Source organism: Lissotriton vulgaris, chromosome 2_1 (assembly GCF_964263255.1).
Source record: "Lissotriton vulgaris chromosome 2_1, aLisVul1.2, whole genome shotgun sequence".
Lineage (NCBI taxonomy): Eukaryota > Metazoa > Chordata > Amphibia > Caudata > Salamandridae > Lissotriton > Lissotriton vulgaris.
Genome location: NC_141687.1, coordinates 816,684,106 through 816,701,695, shown reverse-complemented (window position 1 = coordinate 816,701,695; position 17,590 = coordinate 816,684,106). Strand labels below are relative to the sequence as shown.

At 42.2% G+C, this 17,590-nt stretch overlaps 1 protein-coding gene across 2 annotated transcripts in view; it reads left to right on the top strand.

Moving 5' to 3' along the window:
• Window positions 1-17,188, top strand: part of SESTD1 (SEC14 and spectrin domain containing 1) — a 420,103-nt gene extending 402,915 nt beyond the window's left edge. For both annotated transcript variants that reach the window (XM_086956209.1, XM_086956208.1), the window contains exons 17-18: window positions 3,388-3,509; window positions 16,527-17,188. In XM_086956209.1, coding sequence (XP_086812335.1) covers window positions 3,388-3,509; window positions 16,527-16,653 — 249 coding nt within the window. In that variant the 3' untranslated portion in view covers window positions 16,654-17,188. The remainder of the gene's footprint in view (window positions 1-3,387; window positions 3,510-16,526) is intronic.
• Window positions 17,189-17,590: the final 402 nt, after the last annotated feature.

Here is a 17,590-nt window from a genome sequence, read left to right as displayed (position 1 = left end):
ATAGGACTGTAAAAATGTGATTTTTTTTAGCTTTGAAATAGTTTTGGTCTGTAATGTTAAGAGACGCGTAGGTTTTATAGTGAAGCAAAAATGCCAGCAATAATTATAGCAGACATTTCTTCAGGGTATGAGTACATGTCAGTTTGTGGTGTCCCTCTGTTAGCAGTACAAACATTCGCACAAGTACGTCACTAGATTGACGGTGAAAAGTAAATGGCGACAGGGTGAATGCCACTGGAGTCTGAGAGACATGAGCATGCGCTGAGACCGTTGCATTGCTCTTGGTGGTGTTTAATGGTGGAGGTGGAAATGCACTTGTGGGGTGGGGTTATTCTGGTTGCTGAAGGTCTGGGGGACTGACGGAGTGGGGGAGGGAAATTGTCCAGATGATGCGTGCTTCACATTTGCAACCCCCTGGGGGTGCCAGTTTTGAATGAGAGCCAGATTTGCTGCAAGTCAGTTGGCCCCTTGTACCAGAGTTGCTCGGCGGTATGCTTTTGGCAGTGTGGTTGTCTAGTCTATTAATGTAATAACTGCACTTTCAAAATTGCTTCATTGACCTTCTTGCTTTTCAAATTTGCTTGAAAATGCACCATTTACCCACTAACTCTCTGCGGTGCACACAGACACAAAGTTTGCGCCCTGCCACTTTCAAATGTCACCCGCCGCTGTGCACAGTTTCTGAAAGTACTGCTAGAAAGGCTTTGTCAATTTCGGATTTCTCTACAGGCATAACATTTAACAGCTACAGTTGCAGTGCCCCTGGAAAAAGTTAATAATATTTGTATTAGGTCTCCCAAACGCCACATGATTTATTACTCCGATATCATTCATTTTCATTAGTAAGCTGTATTCGATTTTAACTGAAAGCATAAAAGCATAAAAAGCATTACAGCATAGAAATATATGTTTAACAGAAATACATACATCATCAAATATAACTATATGAAACATCATGACACAGTAAAAGACATTTAGACAGTAATAGTAAAAAACATACATAAATACATGGATCAATTAAAAACATGCTATCTAAAAACACCATTATTATATACAAAATTGTGCATAAGTTAAACTTATTTCTTGCAAATATCACGGACCAGAAATAATCTGACAGATAGCAGCATATATCCAGAGAAGGTAAGGTTTGCAAACACAAATATACTGGGCAGCATTATTTAAAATCTAAAGACTCTAGAACTGGAATAATATAATGTTTCCTCTGTTCTAAATACAGTTTGCAAAAAAGCATTATATGCATAGTGTTCTTGGTCACGGGCAGTTATCTAATTTTTTAGGACAACCATTCGTTATAGGAAAGCTGTTTAAATGGGGAAAGATATTCATTTTGAAACACGAAAGTACTTGAATATCAGTTTTAGATATATTTTGGAAATTCTGAAATAAGTGCACTATTTTCTCGAATACACACTGTTCAGTCTTCTTAGTAGTCTGCGATGCACACTGGAGGGCTACTTGCAAGTAGCTGGAGAGCTACCAGTAGTTCACAAGCTACTCATTGGAGACGCCTGGTGTAGTTCTTTTTCAAGACTTCCTGCTTAGAGGGTGACTTTTTACATTTGCATTTTGGTATACAGTCCTTCTTACATTTCTGTTGCCATCAGGCATATACATTCTGCTCGATATGTCACATATCCCTGGCTAAAGGCTGTTGGTCCTGCTGTAATTTTTACTGTATGCAGTGCAGATCTATGAGAATCACATGAGTGTCCTCTACTCTTAATAACAGAGCCATGAACATGGCGAGAAAACACCCCTTATCAGATTGATGTCCTCTACTAGCTCTAAAAGTGGGTCGGTGTTGCAAAGAGTGGTGTAATGTTGGTGCGTCAACCATTCTACCTTAATAGAAGGGGAGGAAGAAAATCAAGCTAGCACCTGGGAAAGTCGTAACTTCTTCTTCTGCAGTCAGCACAAGAGGCACAGCAGCTGCCATACCTTAATTTCCACGACAATGGGTTACTGCCATAGTGATCATTTACACAAAGTAACGGATTTTAAGACTATTTTATGAAGAGTAATGTTAGCTGTGATGGGGGCTGTAGTCTGAAGCGAGAGTGCAGCATGTAGATCATTGTGTCAGAGGAGTTTTCTAACTGATTTGGTTTTACCTCCTTGTGTTTACTCAACCTGGTTTCAATCAATCCTCTGTGGATGGAGAATACCAGAAAAATAGCTTACACCTGAAACGGATGACATCTGGACTGTTCCTTGAATTAAAAATGTTTTATTTGTTTTAACAAAGAACAAAATGGAAGGTGCACTCGAATAAAGTCAATAGAAGTAGTAATTTTTAGTAAATTCTTCTTTATTCAGAAAAGTGTTCGTGAAGCATAGGCACAGCCAACGCATTTCGTTCCTCTTTTTTTGCCTTTTTAGGAACTTCGTCAGGGCGAGTTCTTAGGACGGAAAGGGGCTGGACTCAAAATCCAAGTAGGATTAGGCCGGAAGTGATGGTCTGTTCAGTGAACCAGAAATAATGTCCTTAATTTGGATGAAGTGCACCTCACTAGGCGTAGTCTCAAGTGGTTCCTGATGATATAGTGCAGTCTAAATTGAACCAGAAGCTAATGACAGCCCCAAGGCAAGAGTCACATTGAGTTTATCAAGCGGCCTCTTATGCCGAGGTTCCAGGAGCTGCTACCCTATCACAGGTGCGGTTTCCGTTAATTTGGGCTTATTTTCGGGTCATCACCGGACCGATGGCGGTTGGGTGACACGATTGACTTCGACACCTCGGAGGTCCTTAACGTGGGAAGCATACATATGCGCTGCCGGACTCACACCTGAACTTTATTGAAGACGTTACGACCCTGATAAACTCAATGTGACTCTTGCCTTGGGGATGTCATTAGCTTCTGGTTCAATTTAGACTGCACTATATCATCAGGAACCACTTGAGACTACGCCTAGTGAGGTGCACTTCATCCAAATTAAGGACATTATTTCTGGTCCACTGAACAGACCATCACTTCCGGCCTAATCCTACTTGGATTTTGAGTCCAGCCCCTTTCCGTCCTAAGAACTCGCCCTGATGAAGTTCCTAAAAAGGCAAAAAAAGAGGATCGAAACGCGTTGGCTGTGCCTATGCTTCACGAACACTTTTCTGAATAAAGAAGTATTTACTAAAAATTACTAATTCTACTGACTGTATTCGAGTGCACCTTTCATTTTGTTCTTTGTATTTCAATAATTTGCACATCCCACGGCAGCGGATATTGGAAGAGATTGCGACACTCTAACTTAAGAACTAAATGATCCGTAGTGCTTGACCTGGTCTGCTGCCTTGGTCCTTTTGTTTTATTATTTGTTTTAACAGTTCTCTTATTTCATTATCATGTTAACACATTCCTTACTTTAATGCAGATTTTGCAGTATTGTCCAGATCAACCTGAAGACATCAACGACCTGGACCAATATGATGAAGTTGAAGCAGTGGGCAAATCGCTTTTGGATAGATTAACTGTGCCTGTCGTTTATCCTGATGGGTAAGACTATGCATATGTGGTATAGTAGTATGGTTTACACAGGTCTACAAAACAATTACATCACATAAGCAGCAATCTGTCTGCTTAAATGTTTGTCCTTTTTTCCTTAAAATAGCAAATATTCTGACTGAACCTCTATTATATTGTGAGAACTCAATTTTCAAGGCAATACTGCTAGCTAAATAGAAAGAGGTAAGCTACCATGATAAACAGATAACAAATAACTCTGATCTTTTTTGACAAATCTCCGTGTTATCACAGAAAATATGAATTCATGTATGTTTGATGCTGAATAGTTTTGAGAAGACTCAGCAAGAAAGGGGCGAGGTTGTAAAGGGTACAGAAAATGTGTTATAATGTTAGTGTCCCATTTTTTACAAAAGCAGTAGCAAATAATCAATGACAGAAAGATTCCAAACTTGACAAGAAGAAATATTTCAGCGCAACATGAAATCCTTTTGTGGTTGGTGAATGTCTGTACATTTGTTTTTGAGATATACAATGTCGCCGCAGAATAACAATTGTTTAGTCTGTGAACCAGGTAATGAAGCAACATTTCTAGGAGGAATCAGTGTATCTGATTGGTTGAGACACTTTTAAATCCTGACACTGTTTTAAACAGGTAGTCCTGGTTCCTCATAGAGATTTATATAACTGGATTCCTCACCTTTAGAATATTCCCCAGGCACCAGACTGAATCTAGAGGTTTCACAGCTATGCTCCTGTGCATGGTTAGGTGGAGTTATGCGGCTCTGCGTTGGCATCGTAATGCCCTGGAAGAGACACATATATGCACACTGACTGTGTGCTGACATAATCTCCTTTCTTTCTGCTCGTTGGTACATGAATTCCGTGCTCCAGTCCCTTCGTCAGTTGACACATTCTTTCAAATTTGTCTTATTTAGTGTACAAGGGAAATATGTCCCCACTGAATACTATAGGTAAAATTGTGACGCAACCATCATAATTGGATGTCAGTGACTAGCCCTGGTTATAAGCTTCTGAGTATGACTTCAAGACTTGCGAAGAATGTGCCCTCATTCAGTCAAAGGCGATCTAGGACATTGAAACAAAGCTGTATGTTGCCAAACACCGAAAGAAGTTGCATACTTTGCACATTTTCGCCTACGCTCCATGTTGCAGGCATGAACCATTCTGTGCTCTGTAGGCCGCTCTATTGACAAGACTTCTTTGCGGTCAGAGTTGTCCAATAAGTTGAAGTTAAAATCGAAGAAAAAGCACAAGAAGTCTGTTGGAAATTACCATTGTTTGCATGCTGTTCCCCAAGATTTTTAACTTTTTTTGCGGAACTGGGTTTTCTTTGGTCCAGTGGTAAAGTGCTTGTTCTCCCATTTTTAAGCATGGTAAAATCGGCATACACCTAATTGACATATTTAATGTACTTACGATTCCCTAGTAGATGGTACTATATGTACCCAGGGCATGTACATTAAATGCTACTGATGCCTGCAGCCCTCATTGTGCCACACACTAAGGTAGCACTGTAAAACCTGTCTTCAGGCCTGCCACTGCAGCTCGAGCAAACCGTTTTAAACTGCCATTTTGACCTAGTAGGCCCTAAAAGCTCATAGGAAAGGTGTATGGCATTTAAAAAGCAGGGAAAGTATATTTAATGTTTTAGATATCCTGACATTGAAAAACCTCCACAGTCCTTTTTCACTGTGGCAAGGATGGCTTTCCCACAGGAAAACACTGAGTTACACTATAACGTACAGTGCTTTGTTTCAGTTTGGGATCAGCTCGGAAAATGGTTCAAGGAGTCATTTCAATAGTGATTTAAAATTAAACTTAATGGTCCAGTGGAGTTTTATATTACTATTTTGAAAATTATACTTTTGGAAAGTTGTCATTTTCCTGCCTAAGTCGAAAAAGGCCTTTCTGTCAGTGTTTTAGTGGCCCTGCCTGCTAATGGCTTACATGTGGATTGCTTTCAGACAGTGGACAAAGGGTTTGGGTGTGGAAAGGTGCTTTTGTTCCCTGAGCTGGTTGGCCTGGGGGAGATGTACCCAGCTCTTTCCTGAGCTTCACATGATACCTATCTTGTCACTTACAGATGTAGTAAACACCTAGGCCTGCCTTCATTTTATGTTATTAGTCAGTTTGGCGCCAAACCAGGGGGGGTCTCTGGCCAGCCAGTGGAAGAAAGTGTCTGCCATGTAGGATTTAGGTAGAGAGGCGCGCTGTGGGATAGCTTACAGTAAAGCACAGAGAACATACTGCAAAAGTGGGATAGGTTCACCTCTGGGAACTTTTACACCATTGGCTAGGGAGTGGGCAGGTGTATCCTCTGCCTACAGGCTGACACTGGCCATAAATTTGGCATCCAGAGCACCCTCTTCAGTACACTCCTGCGCCTCTGAAGATTCTGAGGACTGTCCTGCTGTCTGCAACCTGAAGGAAGACATATACTGCTTGCCTTGAACCCAGGACCCCAGAAGTGACTCCCAAATGTCAGTTGGCTGACCTGTTTGAGCAACAGAGACACAACAAGCTTCCAGAGGCATTACCCTGAAACTATCCACTTGACCGGTACTAAGTGGACCTGCCTTGGACCCTGGTGCTGGCTTCTGCCGGAGTGAGTCCGAATCCTCAAGTAGTGCCCACCCAAGTCATGGACCCTTGGCTGGTGTTTTGGTGTTCTCCTCTTGTCCCAAAACTGCAAGATCTGGGACTCAGAAACATTTTGCCAACTTTCTGCCTGGAGAGGTGTGAGGGACTTGATCACAATTGAAGTTGTCGAATCCTCAGTCATCCTCAGCTTGCTGGTTCACTTTTTGAATGAGATCGGATTCCCAGAAAAGTTTCAAAGTCGAACAGTGGAGTGCTTCAACAGGACCAAAGTTGAATAACACCCCGTAGACCATGAGGCCTTCCTGGGCACGGCCTTCGGAGTTTCACTGTCCGAATTTAAACATTTCACCAGCATTAATCTGGGCCCTGTGTCCAACCCGTGCTGCATCATAGTTGGCTTTAACTGCTGACTGACCTAGTCTAGCGTGACCAGGTACTGTGGTTGGTGCGTTATACTTTTTATCAATATTTTTAGTTCATAGTTTAAAAATTGATATCTTCAGTTCTACTTCTTGGATTTTTATTTTGGTGTCATTTTATTTATAAAAAAATATTCTATTTTTCGAAATTGGTTAGGGATTTTTCTTGCATTTTGTTTTCACTTTATTACTGCTTTAGTACTCTATAAATATTTTCACATTCCTCTGACTGCTTTTTCCCAAGCTACCAGATAGTTATGCACGGGTTTAACTAGTGATCTTGGTGATTCACCCTGATAAGAATTGTGATTATTAATTGTAGTGGGTTTTCATCCCACTCAACTAATGCTACCAATTATGACAAATTTGAAGAGGGACACTACCCCCATCCCACTACTCTCTAAAAAGAAAGTGAGCGGGCATCAAAGAACAATTTAATCTCTTTTACGAACCTCACTCAAGGAGTAAATTCCATAAAAGGCCCTGCTGTGCCCTGAGTTTTTTTTGGGCCATTGGCAACACCAGAGCTTGTCTTGGCCTTTAGGGGGGGACCATGCTGCACATTTTTGACACTCAAGTGGCTCCTCTGGGGAGCATTCAGGAATAACTGCTTGCGGGTCCACCCTCTGCACCATCAGAACACCTTGAATCCACCTCTGGTTCCACATGGCCTCTGGTACCGACTTCTGCTATGGCTCCAAGATCTGTGATGTTTCCATCTTCATTGACACCAGTCCCAAAGTCACCAGTGCATGAGGCCAAGCACCTGCTCACTGAGGTGCGCAAGCTAAACCAATCTTGACTTCAGTGAGATTGTGCTATGATTCCTCTCCAGCGTACATGGTTCCTACATGATCTGACTTGAACAAGACTTCTACCATGGAGCCATCCTCAGGGTATCCATCATCTTTTTGACTCAAATTCTGACCAGAGTTTGCCACCACCTCACAATGTTGAGGTTGGTGATGGGAGCGCTTCAACCCATTACAATGACAACAGTGTACGCATGGATTTACAGGGGGTGAATGAGCTTGATACTTCTGCGGTGCTGGGTTGATTTGCTAAGTAGGCGACACACAAATTAACCTCAAATTAAACAACCACAATGAAACCATGACATTCATTTTGGCATCACACTGTGAAAGATTGGTTAACAGTCAAACGTATGAATTCAGACCTGGAAAAAATAGAAATTCTCAGATGTAGAAACTGACGACAAGAAAAAGAGATCTCACTCTAGTATGCAGATGAAGGGCAAACAAAAACTCAACAAACACTCGAAAAAGCTTACAAACCTTTGTAGATGCTGATCTTAATCTGCAAAGTCAAATAGACACTGTAGAGAAATCCTCAACCAATATGCTCAGAATCCTGAGATTGATGTCCTCGACCTAGGCTTCCCCACAGAGTTCAGGCCCTGCTGAGAGTTATATTCATGCCTCTACCAGTAAAGTATATCCTAATATTTTTGTACCACAACTCTTCCAGGGAGTCAAAAAGGATTGAGGCATTCGGGACACAATTTTGGCTTCGGCCAGCTTGGCATTACTGCCGGTCATGCAGTCTTCCTGTTAGGGCGTAATATGCATGCGGACTGGGACATGGCCAGCAAGATCTTGCAATCGGTGTCCAGGGAATTTTAGGCACTTTGATTCAAACTATTCAGAATGGCCACAATGCCGCCAAGTATTGTATTAAGACTGGCTGTGATACTACATATTGCTAGAGCTGAGTGGCGGACACTAGTGTGGTGCTTCGTGGAAATGAATGGATGCAATCCACTGGTTTTCCTGGAGATGTACAAGCATCCCTTATGGATACATCTTTCGCTGGGTCCCTCCTATTTGGTGGAAAGACTGATTCTGCTGTCAAATGCTTTAAGAAAAACATAACCACAGCGTGTTTCTTGAGCCTTTCCACCTCTGCCTGTGATTTTCCCCATCAGTCTTGCTCCTTCCAAGTTTACTCTAGACGGCTGGTGTACAGACAATGTCATGCACCGCTTACCCCAAAACAGTACTTTTGTGGCAAAGGTATCATGCAGACATAGTGCAGGTTGCCAGGGACAACACTCTATTCAATCTACCACCATTGCAGAATCAGTCTCCGATCCACTTTAGTTTGCCCTTAGTGGCACACAACCATCCAGTGGGAGGCAGAATGCGTCTTGCTTAGAGAGTTGTTGGCCTTATTGGGCCATTAGGAGGATACCGGTCTTGGAAGAAGGGAAGGGATATTAATCCTGCTATTTCCTTGCATCGAAGAAGAAAGGTGTCTTATTTTAGATCTACACTCTCTAAATGCATTTGTGTGAAAGGACAAATTAAAAATGCTCACACTTTTCCAAGTTCTGTCTGCCCTTGATCAGGGTGGCTGGATGGTTGCCGGGGACATGCAGGATGTTACCAGCATTTCAGTGTAGGCCAGAAGAATTTTCAGTTTGCTGTACTCACCTTCAGCCTTACCAGCGCTCTTCTGATGTTCACAAAAGTGTTGTTGGTGGTCGTCGTTCATCTCCTGAATTTGGGGAGATTCGTTTTTCCCTACCTCAATGGCTGGCATGTTAAAGGCGAGCTCACCATAGTCAGTGGTAGACCACCTCCAAATCACAGCAAACGTCTTGTTTCTCACTCAGTGAGCTGAAGTCACACCTGATTCCTTCATAGAGGCTTCCTTTTATCGGAGCTCTTCTGGACAAAGTGCAATTCCAGCCTTCTTTCTTCTGGATCAACGAGTCCAGGATATTCGGTCTAAAATCCTGATGTTTCAGCCTAGGTCTTTGATTACGGCGAGTGCGGTTCAGAGCTTTCTTGGCCTGCTAGCATGTTACATACTGCTTGTTCAGTTCATCAGGTGGCATATGCAGAGTCTGCAGTGGGATCTGAACTCTCAGTGGGCATTGCACCAAGGAAATGTCAGATGCCATATAGGTTTCAGAGGAGACTGCACAAGATCTGCAGTGGTGGCTGCTCGACCGCAATCTGACTATAGGCAGACCCCTTTCCCTACCCCACACAGAGCTGACAGTGGTGAAGGATGCGCCCCTGCTAGACTGAGGAGGTCATCTGGGATAGGTGCATTCAGAGGACTATGGTGTTCGGTGGGAATCTGTCTACACATAAATCTGTCAGAGTTGCGATGCGTGTATTTATGTACCTCTGCATCAGAGGGTTCCCGACAAGTTCTTAATCTGACCAAGACAACTGATGTGCATGATATGTTACACTTTATGATGTGCAATTCATATACAGGTTTTTAAGTTATTTGACCATTCAAGAACTTAATATTACGATCTGCAAAGAATCCTCTTGTAAGACCGGGAGTATGTTATGTCTATTGAAACCATGACTGCTTATTTGTGTAACATATCACTAACGTATTACGGTCAAAGCACAAGTTCATATCCTATCCTTTCTTAATCCTAAATGCCCCACGAGACAACTCCACATTTTCAAAACACTCTCTGCAGATTCAAAAGCCTCTCATTCTAGAAGCTACTCTACAGTATGCTTTTTAAGTTGAGACACCTTTGTATCTACTAGATTTCTGTTGTTCATCATTTAAAAAGCATGTCTTTGTCTCATTGCAAACTAATTTCTATACGTTTTCATTATATTTTTAGGACCATCTATAGCTGTTTCTTCATCATGTTGTGTTCCCTTCAAAATTGCATTGAATTAGGTAGATTTCCATTTCCATGTAATTATTTGCTCATCTTGCAGGAATGCCCTTTGCTTTGTGTTAGGGCTTTCATTTAGTATTGTGGAATAATGCAGCAGCCAGCAATTACCTGGCCTCTTACCTCAGTCTCTCAGTGTTGTGGTGAGGATGAAGGTGGGGTTATTCTACTATCCTTTTGCCTGAGAGAATGTTTTTGGTGTAGTTTGGAAAGTCTTGCCTATGAATTTGTGCCATTGTGGTGCCCATATAGATGCCATTGCGGCAAACTAACATCAGTTCCTTTCTTTCCTTAGGAAAGATCCCTGGATCCGGATTAACGCAGCCACAAGTACCTCCACCTAGCCTAGCTCCATTCCATCAGGCGTCCTCTCCAGCCCTGCCTGAGCCCCTCAACGGCGAGTCGATCGCCATCCCCGACCCGGTGCCACCCTGGCACCACTCTACGTTGCTGCGGGGACAAAAACCTGGTGCTAAAAAAACTGCGCTATTGGTGCAAATTACCACACTCCCCTGCTTGCCAGACTCCGCGTAGCATGGCGGAGTTTTGGATCACCTTGCGGAACTCCACCCAGGCCTAATCTGCAAAGAAAGGTGGTTCAGGATCTCTTCAGAGAGTTGGGAGAGGCGAGGCTCTATCTGTTTGCCACCACCAGGAATGCCCAGTTCCGGCACTTCTGCGTGCTGGAGTTTCCATAGTGGCTTTTGCATGGAGACGCATTCCACCTCGGCGTCCTGTCGCAGCAACCGGGCAGGGTGCTGCATCTCAACTTACACACTCTTCACCATCATGCATAGAGATTGAATGGCAGTAGTTGAGAATTTGTTTTCTTCCTCCCGTAGTATGTGATGTCATCTTGGTAGCCAGGTGTCCTCCTACTAAGACCATCTGTGGTCTTCCTGCAGCTGCCGGACCACCCATCCCTGCTTAGGTTACCAGTTGTCACTCGTTTTCTGAAGGGCCTGCAACACTTGTTTCTACCTACCCCATTTGTTATGCCCCTATGGGACCTTAATTTATTTCTAACTTACCTTATCTATACCCCCTTTGAGCCAATACATTGTTGACTTCTGCTGCTCCTGAAAACTGTCTTCTTGGTGGCCATTACATCAGCCAGGATGGAGCTTTAGGCTCTGTTGGTCCCCCCTCTGTACACCACTTTCTTTAAAAACAAACTGGTCCTCCAGACAAGTACCTCCCTCCCTTCCACGTTGTCCAGAGCACCACTGCCATATCCTTCCAAGGAGGAGGAGAGACTTCGTCACCGTGGCCCTAAGAGAGCTCTCTCCTTCTATATTGATCTCACCAGAGACCACTGGGTGTACAATCAACTCTTCATTGAGTTTGCTAGTGCGAAGACAGGCAAGGCTGTGCAGAAACAGACCATCTCAAGCTGGTTTGTTCTCTGCATAAAGATCTGCTAAACACTGCAGAACAAGCAACCCTCTGAGGGCTTGCAGGCCCACTCCACCAGAGCTACATTAGAGCACTAGTGAGCATGGTGGCTGTCCTGGACATCTGTTACGCTGATAAATGGGAATCCCTTCACATGTTTACCTAACATTACTGCTTCAAAAGTCAGGTCCATTGTGATAGGCACTTGCCCGTTCAGTCCACCATGACCTTTAGTGGGTCAAGTCTGTTCACAGTCCCACCTCAAGGGAGGTATTGCTGAGATATCTATTCTAAGGTTAGGAATCTGTTGTTTGAAGTCTCATCAGATAAACAAGTTATTTACCTTCGGTAGCTGTAATCTGGTAGAGACTCTAACAGCAGTTTCCGTACCGGTCCACCTATCCTCGCTGCTTTGGAAACTGGGCTGTTTACTCAAAAGACACCACCAAATATGGCACACTGGTCAGCAATTTACATTTGTTTTTAAGAGGCTCTGCATTTTTGGCACAGAAAGTTTCACGAAGGAAACTGATGTGAGTGCGCTGGGGTGATGCCTCTATGGGCACCGTGATGTCACTTCCGATGTGGCTGATGTGGAGCTGAGCAACACCACCTGCCAGCATGCAAAGGTACTGTTCAAGAGTTTCCGAATCCAGTCTGACACCTGGGGAATATTATAAGGAAGGAATCTGCAGTTAGATAGTCGTTCTACCAGATAAGGCGTTACCCAAGGTAAGGAACTAGTTTGTCTCTGCTGCCTGCTTCACTATGGGGGAAGTACGTATTGCATCCTTCTGCCTAATCCATGTTAGTTGTGATGAGGTTTCTTGAATTCAGAAGTTAGTAGATCTAATTTCAGAAACTGGATTAAAACCATTTTCAGCATCTTAGTTGTGCAAGTTAGAGTAGTTGTGATATAGCTTAACTGCTATAATATGCGTTGTTCTGTACCTAACCCATTTTCGAGGAAACTGAGGCTGTTCTGACTTTTTTGTGTTTTTCCTTGCTATAGAATTCTCTCATATCGTCTATCTAGTTTATGTGAACTCTAATGCATTTGTTATTGTTACTGTATCTTGTTTGTCTCACTTCACTCTTGTATCTGACTTCCTCTTATTTTCCATGTTTCTGTGTCCTGATGTTGCTTTTTGCCAGCCATAATGTTTCTTTAACTCGCATGGGCCTCAGCTTTCTAGTTCTGAGATCCTCTGTCTTTGGAGTAACACATTTTAAGGTTCCTTGTTCACATTGGTAATACTTTTCCTGGCTCCATCTGTTGATATTCAGTGTTTTTTGTCTGAAGAGCCATCTCTGCTTATGGAGGACCCACTTCTTGATCAAGCACAGGACTTTGTCAGGGAACAGGGTCAGGTATTTCTTTCTATCCAATTTAATAGTGTGCCTCGAGACCTAGGTTATCAAGCACACTGTTTTCACAGCATCTGTATCCTTGTTGCGCTCATCCGCCCTCACAAAGCCACAGTTTGCTTCACATGCATCGATCCCACAGATGATTACCTTTCCTTCTACTCCCATAAGCGCCATGTGCTTAATATAATTCTTAAGGTCCTTTTCTAGTTACTTCATGCAGAAGGAATTTACCTAGTATGTCGAGGTGTAGTCACCCTTGCCATATAACTGATCACAACACTGTATCCTTATTTCATACTTTCCCAAATAAGCAGTGTCACAACTGAGCATATGTAACCTATCATTACGCAGATCAAAGTGTACATTTGTGTTAAAAAAGAAAATGTTATTTTGACATCTTAATAATCAAAGTAGTTTTGAATGTGAATCTGCTTCTCAAAGACAATTTTATCACATGAACATTTGATAAAATGTACATTTGGGTCTTTTTATCGCTCATCTCAGTATCATCCAACTCATTCGATTTTCAGGCTATAATGGACAAAACATTTATGCACCATGTGAAGAGAGGGTCTGTTTATTTGATGTAAACTTGTCTTATTACTTTAACAGTCTTGTTTCCATTTTAGTCATGTAACTATTTGCTAGGTTTTATGAGCTCTGACATTTGACATTTGAAAGATTGATCTCCCTATTTCAGAGGTTCAAAACTAAGAACCAAGCGACTCACCCAAGATAAACTTCCAAGCAAATTTCCACAAAATGCTTGCTTTTTTTGTTATTTCTGTTTTTACAGTGCAGATCTGTCATTTATTTTTTGGTGGGTGTAAAAGGGAGTAAGTGACGTACGTTGGGAAGCATTATGTAACTGCTTCATCGATTCCCAGATAATGTAATGTAAGCATTTGCATCAAGCATGAAATGTTGTGTATCTGAAAGAAATAGGTTAGTGTTAGATTCCTTACCTTAGACTATCCCCAGGCGTCAGACTGGATCCGGAAAGTTTCGCGTGGCAGTACCCCTGCGCGTCGGTAGGTGTCGTCTGCGGCTCCGCGTCCATCGTCTGCGTCGTGATCGCCAGGATGACGTTGTCTGAGCTCAGATGCCACTAACGTCAGTTCTTCTTTTTTCCGCGCCATCAAGCGCAGATCCGGGAAGAGCAATACTCTTAGTAATTTTTTGACTAACTTTTTGATCTATTTTTGATCACTTCTCGAGTCGATCCTCAACTGGCGGTGCCGTTAGGGATGCCCGGGTTTAAACCTTGTGACGATTGTCACCGCTTAATGTCGGTGACCGACCCCCACCGTCAGTGCCTTTACTGTCTCGCGGCCGACCACGATGACAAGTCGTGCCCAGACTGCCGGGCCTTGACCTCGAAGGCTAGGTGGGAGCGGTCACGGACCCAAGGGCTGCACAGGTCAATACTAGTCTGATTTGAACCAGCAAATACATTTCTGCAGTCCATCCTGGCCTCATGCATTTTTTACAGCATAGGGTGCACACACTATAGGTACACAGCGACGGCTCGTGGAGGGAGTTACGGTGGGGCAGGAGGGCGGGGAGGGGGAGGGGCAGGGTGGAGGTTGCTAAAAACCGGCATATGGATAATTGCAGGTAAGTAAACAATTTAATTAATAAAACGAATTTCGTAGTGCGCCTTGCATCGCAAAATGCAATGCAGTGCGAGCTACGAAATTCGTTTTATTAATTAAATTGTTTACTTACCTGCAATTATCCATATGCCGGTTTTTAGCAACCTCCGCCCTGCCCCTCCCCCTCCCCGCCCTCCTGCCCCACCGTAACTCCCTCCACGAGCCGTCGCTGTAGGTACACATTTGTTGGTGTATAGAAAATGTAGGGACACTCCACTTTGTGTTGATGCATTACACCAAACCTCACGGACAGTCTGGTACCGTTCTCAGCTCAATATTTCCCTTATGCCTGTCAATTTGGTGGGGTTCACACAGCTCGTATCACATTGATCTTGCCTCGCATCATTGCTTCTGGAACTTCTAGATGAGCAGGAAATGCCTAGGACTCTGTTAGAGGATGTTGAAATGCGTAGCTGGTGTGGTCCCTCACTTACAGATTGGTAGAGAAATACTTTTTTTGCTAGAAATTGTGGAGGGTCTTCACCAGTACACGTACCAGAAGACATTTGTTGGTACCACCCTAATGAGCATCATTCTCTGAAAAATCATTTGCAGGCCCAAGTAAGTATATGTGGCAGTGTACTATCAACTGCTCTGTATGATGTCTAATGTCCAGGACAATATATAGGCACATTTGGAAGTGTCAACGCAGTGGAGCAGAATTTGCTATCAATGGGCATGTAACATCAAAGTATCGTTTCTGGCGATAGCAGGACTCGCTTTAGTGTCTGCTTGTAGTGTCACCATGGGACTTGGATGACGCTAGACATGACAATTGCAGCAAAAATGTGACTATCTAAATTGAAACGCTATGCCAACTGATTTAAAGCCTTGGCCTGTATCAGATTTGATGTGGACTTTATTTGGCAACTGATGCATTTTGCAGTTCATCCTTGATGACGGTTATTCATAGACAAGACTTCTATGTTTGTGTTGGCATCAATTCTCACCTTTCTTCAGGACTTGAGCACTGTGCCGTCTTCTCACTTAACTTTTTGGTAGCACTGTTTTACTTCCTATGAATATTCATTTTACAATTTCATTGATATTTATTTTATTTATTTCAAATTCATAATTGTGGTACTCATATTGAATATTTTTTCTGGCAAATCATTTATTGCCCTGCGTTAAACTTTGTCCTGAATGTGTTTGTGAAGCTGACTTTAAAACATCATGATTTTCTTCAGTTTAACTTGACGGTATCCATTTGATGCATTTTTTAGGACTGCCAGTGTACCAAATGGCTAGACTTTTCCATGTCCATATTGCACATACTTGGCGATCCAGGACTATCAGCTGTCCCTGTTCTGAAATCTGTTCAGTTTGTAGCCCACATTATGGAACTTCCCATTGAATGGATATTTCCCTACTCACGGACGATCCTCATTTAATTTGCAACTTCTAATTCTTTTCTCTTGTTATTATCTATTCATGGTGCTTAGAGGCAAATTTGTTGGGGGCACCAAATAGAAAGTTAAATGAGACATGAAGAAAACTACAAGATTGCCTTGTATATCATTGTTATTAATACTCGGAAATGATATCCTGTTAATATAGCACTGGGCCGGCATTTTCCTGCAGCCAGCAGAAGCTTTATCGTATGTTTTCTGAATTTGTATAACACACATTCTGTCGTTTGTATTGCAACTTTACTTAAACTCATTATTTCTCCATATGTTAGTTTACTGTACCTTGCTTTAGACATAAGGGGTTTGGAAACTGTATCCCTTTTTAAGGGTTTACAGAGGATGGCATGTGATTCAGAAACTAAAGCAAACATGTGGTAAGGATTTTGTTTTTAGAAGGCTTTAATAACCACGCACACCTGATTCTGTTTGCAGCAGTTGTGGTAATATGGAGTTACTTTATATTAAGTGCAATTCATGCATACTGTATTCTTTTCTAGAACTGAACAGTACTTAGGGAGCCCAAGTGACATGGCTTCTACAGCAGAGCACATCAAGGAGAAGATGAGACTGGTTAGCCTGAAAAGACAGCAGTTGAATGATCCTGATGGTGACCCGGAGAGCTAACAGTTCAGACTATTAACCAATAAAAAGACTATGTACTTTCCATCCTAAGATCCCCGATTACATGATGTGGCATAATAAACAAAACATTTCACAGCCATTTTGCAACATGCTGATCTCCATTTCGACTTCATCTATCAGCTACCATTTGTTCATCTTCTGTGAAATCATACTCGTAAGTATTTCATGGGAAAGGATTGTACCATTGCACTGAAAGCTCTGACCTGCCAGTTGTGTAAATAGCTGACATACATTTTGAATGCTGATACTGAAAGTCCCATGTTATAAAATAAATGCTGTTAAAACCAAGATGATGTTAAGCTATTGGACTGTGAGTATATTACTTGTTGTTTGTTGACAGTGTTGTCTCTATTATTTTGTCTTCCATATCTTTAAAGTTGTCCTTTTAATTGTGCCAATAATCAATCTGCCTTCAACTGTTTGATATATCAAATTTATGAAACAGATGTTTACCTACATGTACTGATATTGTATTTAAAGCTGTTTGTGCTGAATAAAACTCCTTTTTAATATCGGATTTCAGATGTTTACTTTTAACTATTTGCATCCTTAAATACCCTTGTCTCCCCTTTGTTCTGCAACTATTTCCCTTGGTTATTACAGGTATGTGCAAGTGAGCTGAAGGGTAGTATGTCACTCCAACTGTATTAAACTTTTTTTATTAAAATGTTATTCTTACAGGTTTGGTCAAGATGCTGGTATTGTTAATGCACATGTCTCCAATTCGAGTGGATAAGTTTTTATGAAACTGGTTGATCATAAACATTTTTATCCTTACGTAGCACTTCTAAATGGCAGTGTCACCAATGCATTGATTGTATTTGTTTTGTATAATTATATGTTGATTTTGTTTGTGACCTGCTGTAGGAAACCGGCTCTATATATACTATACCAAAATATGGTATAGTATGTATAGAGT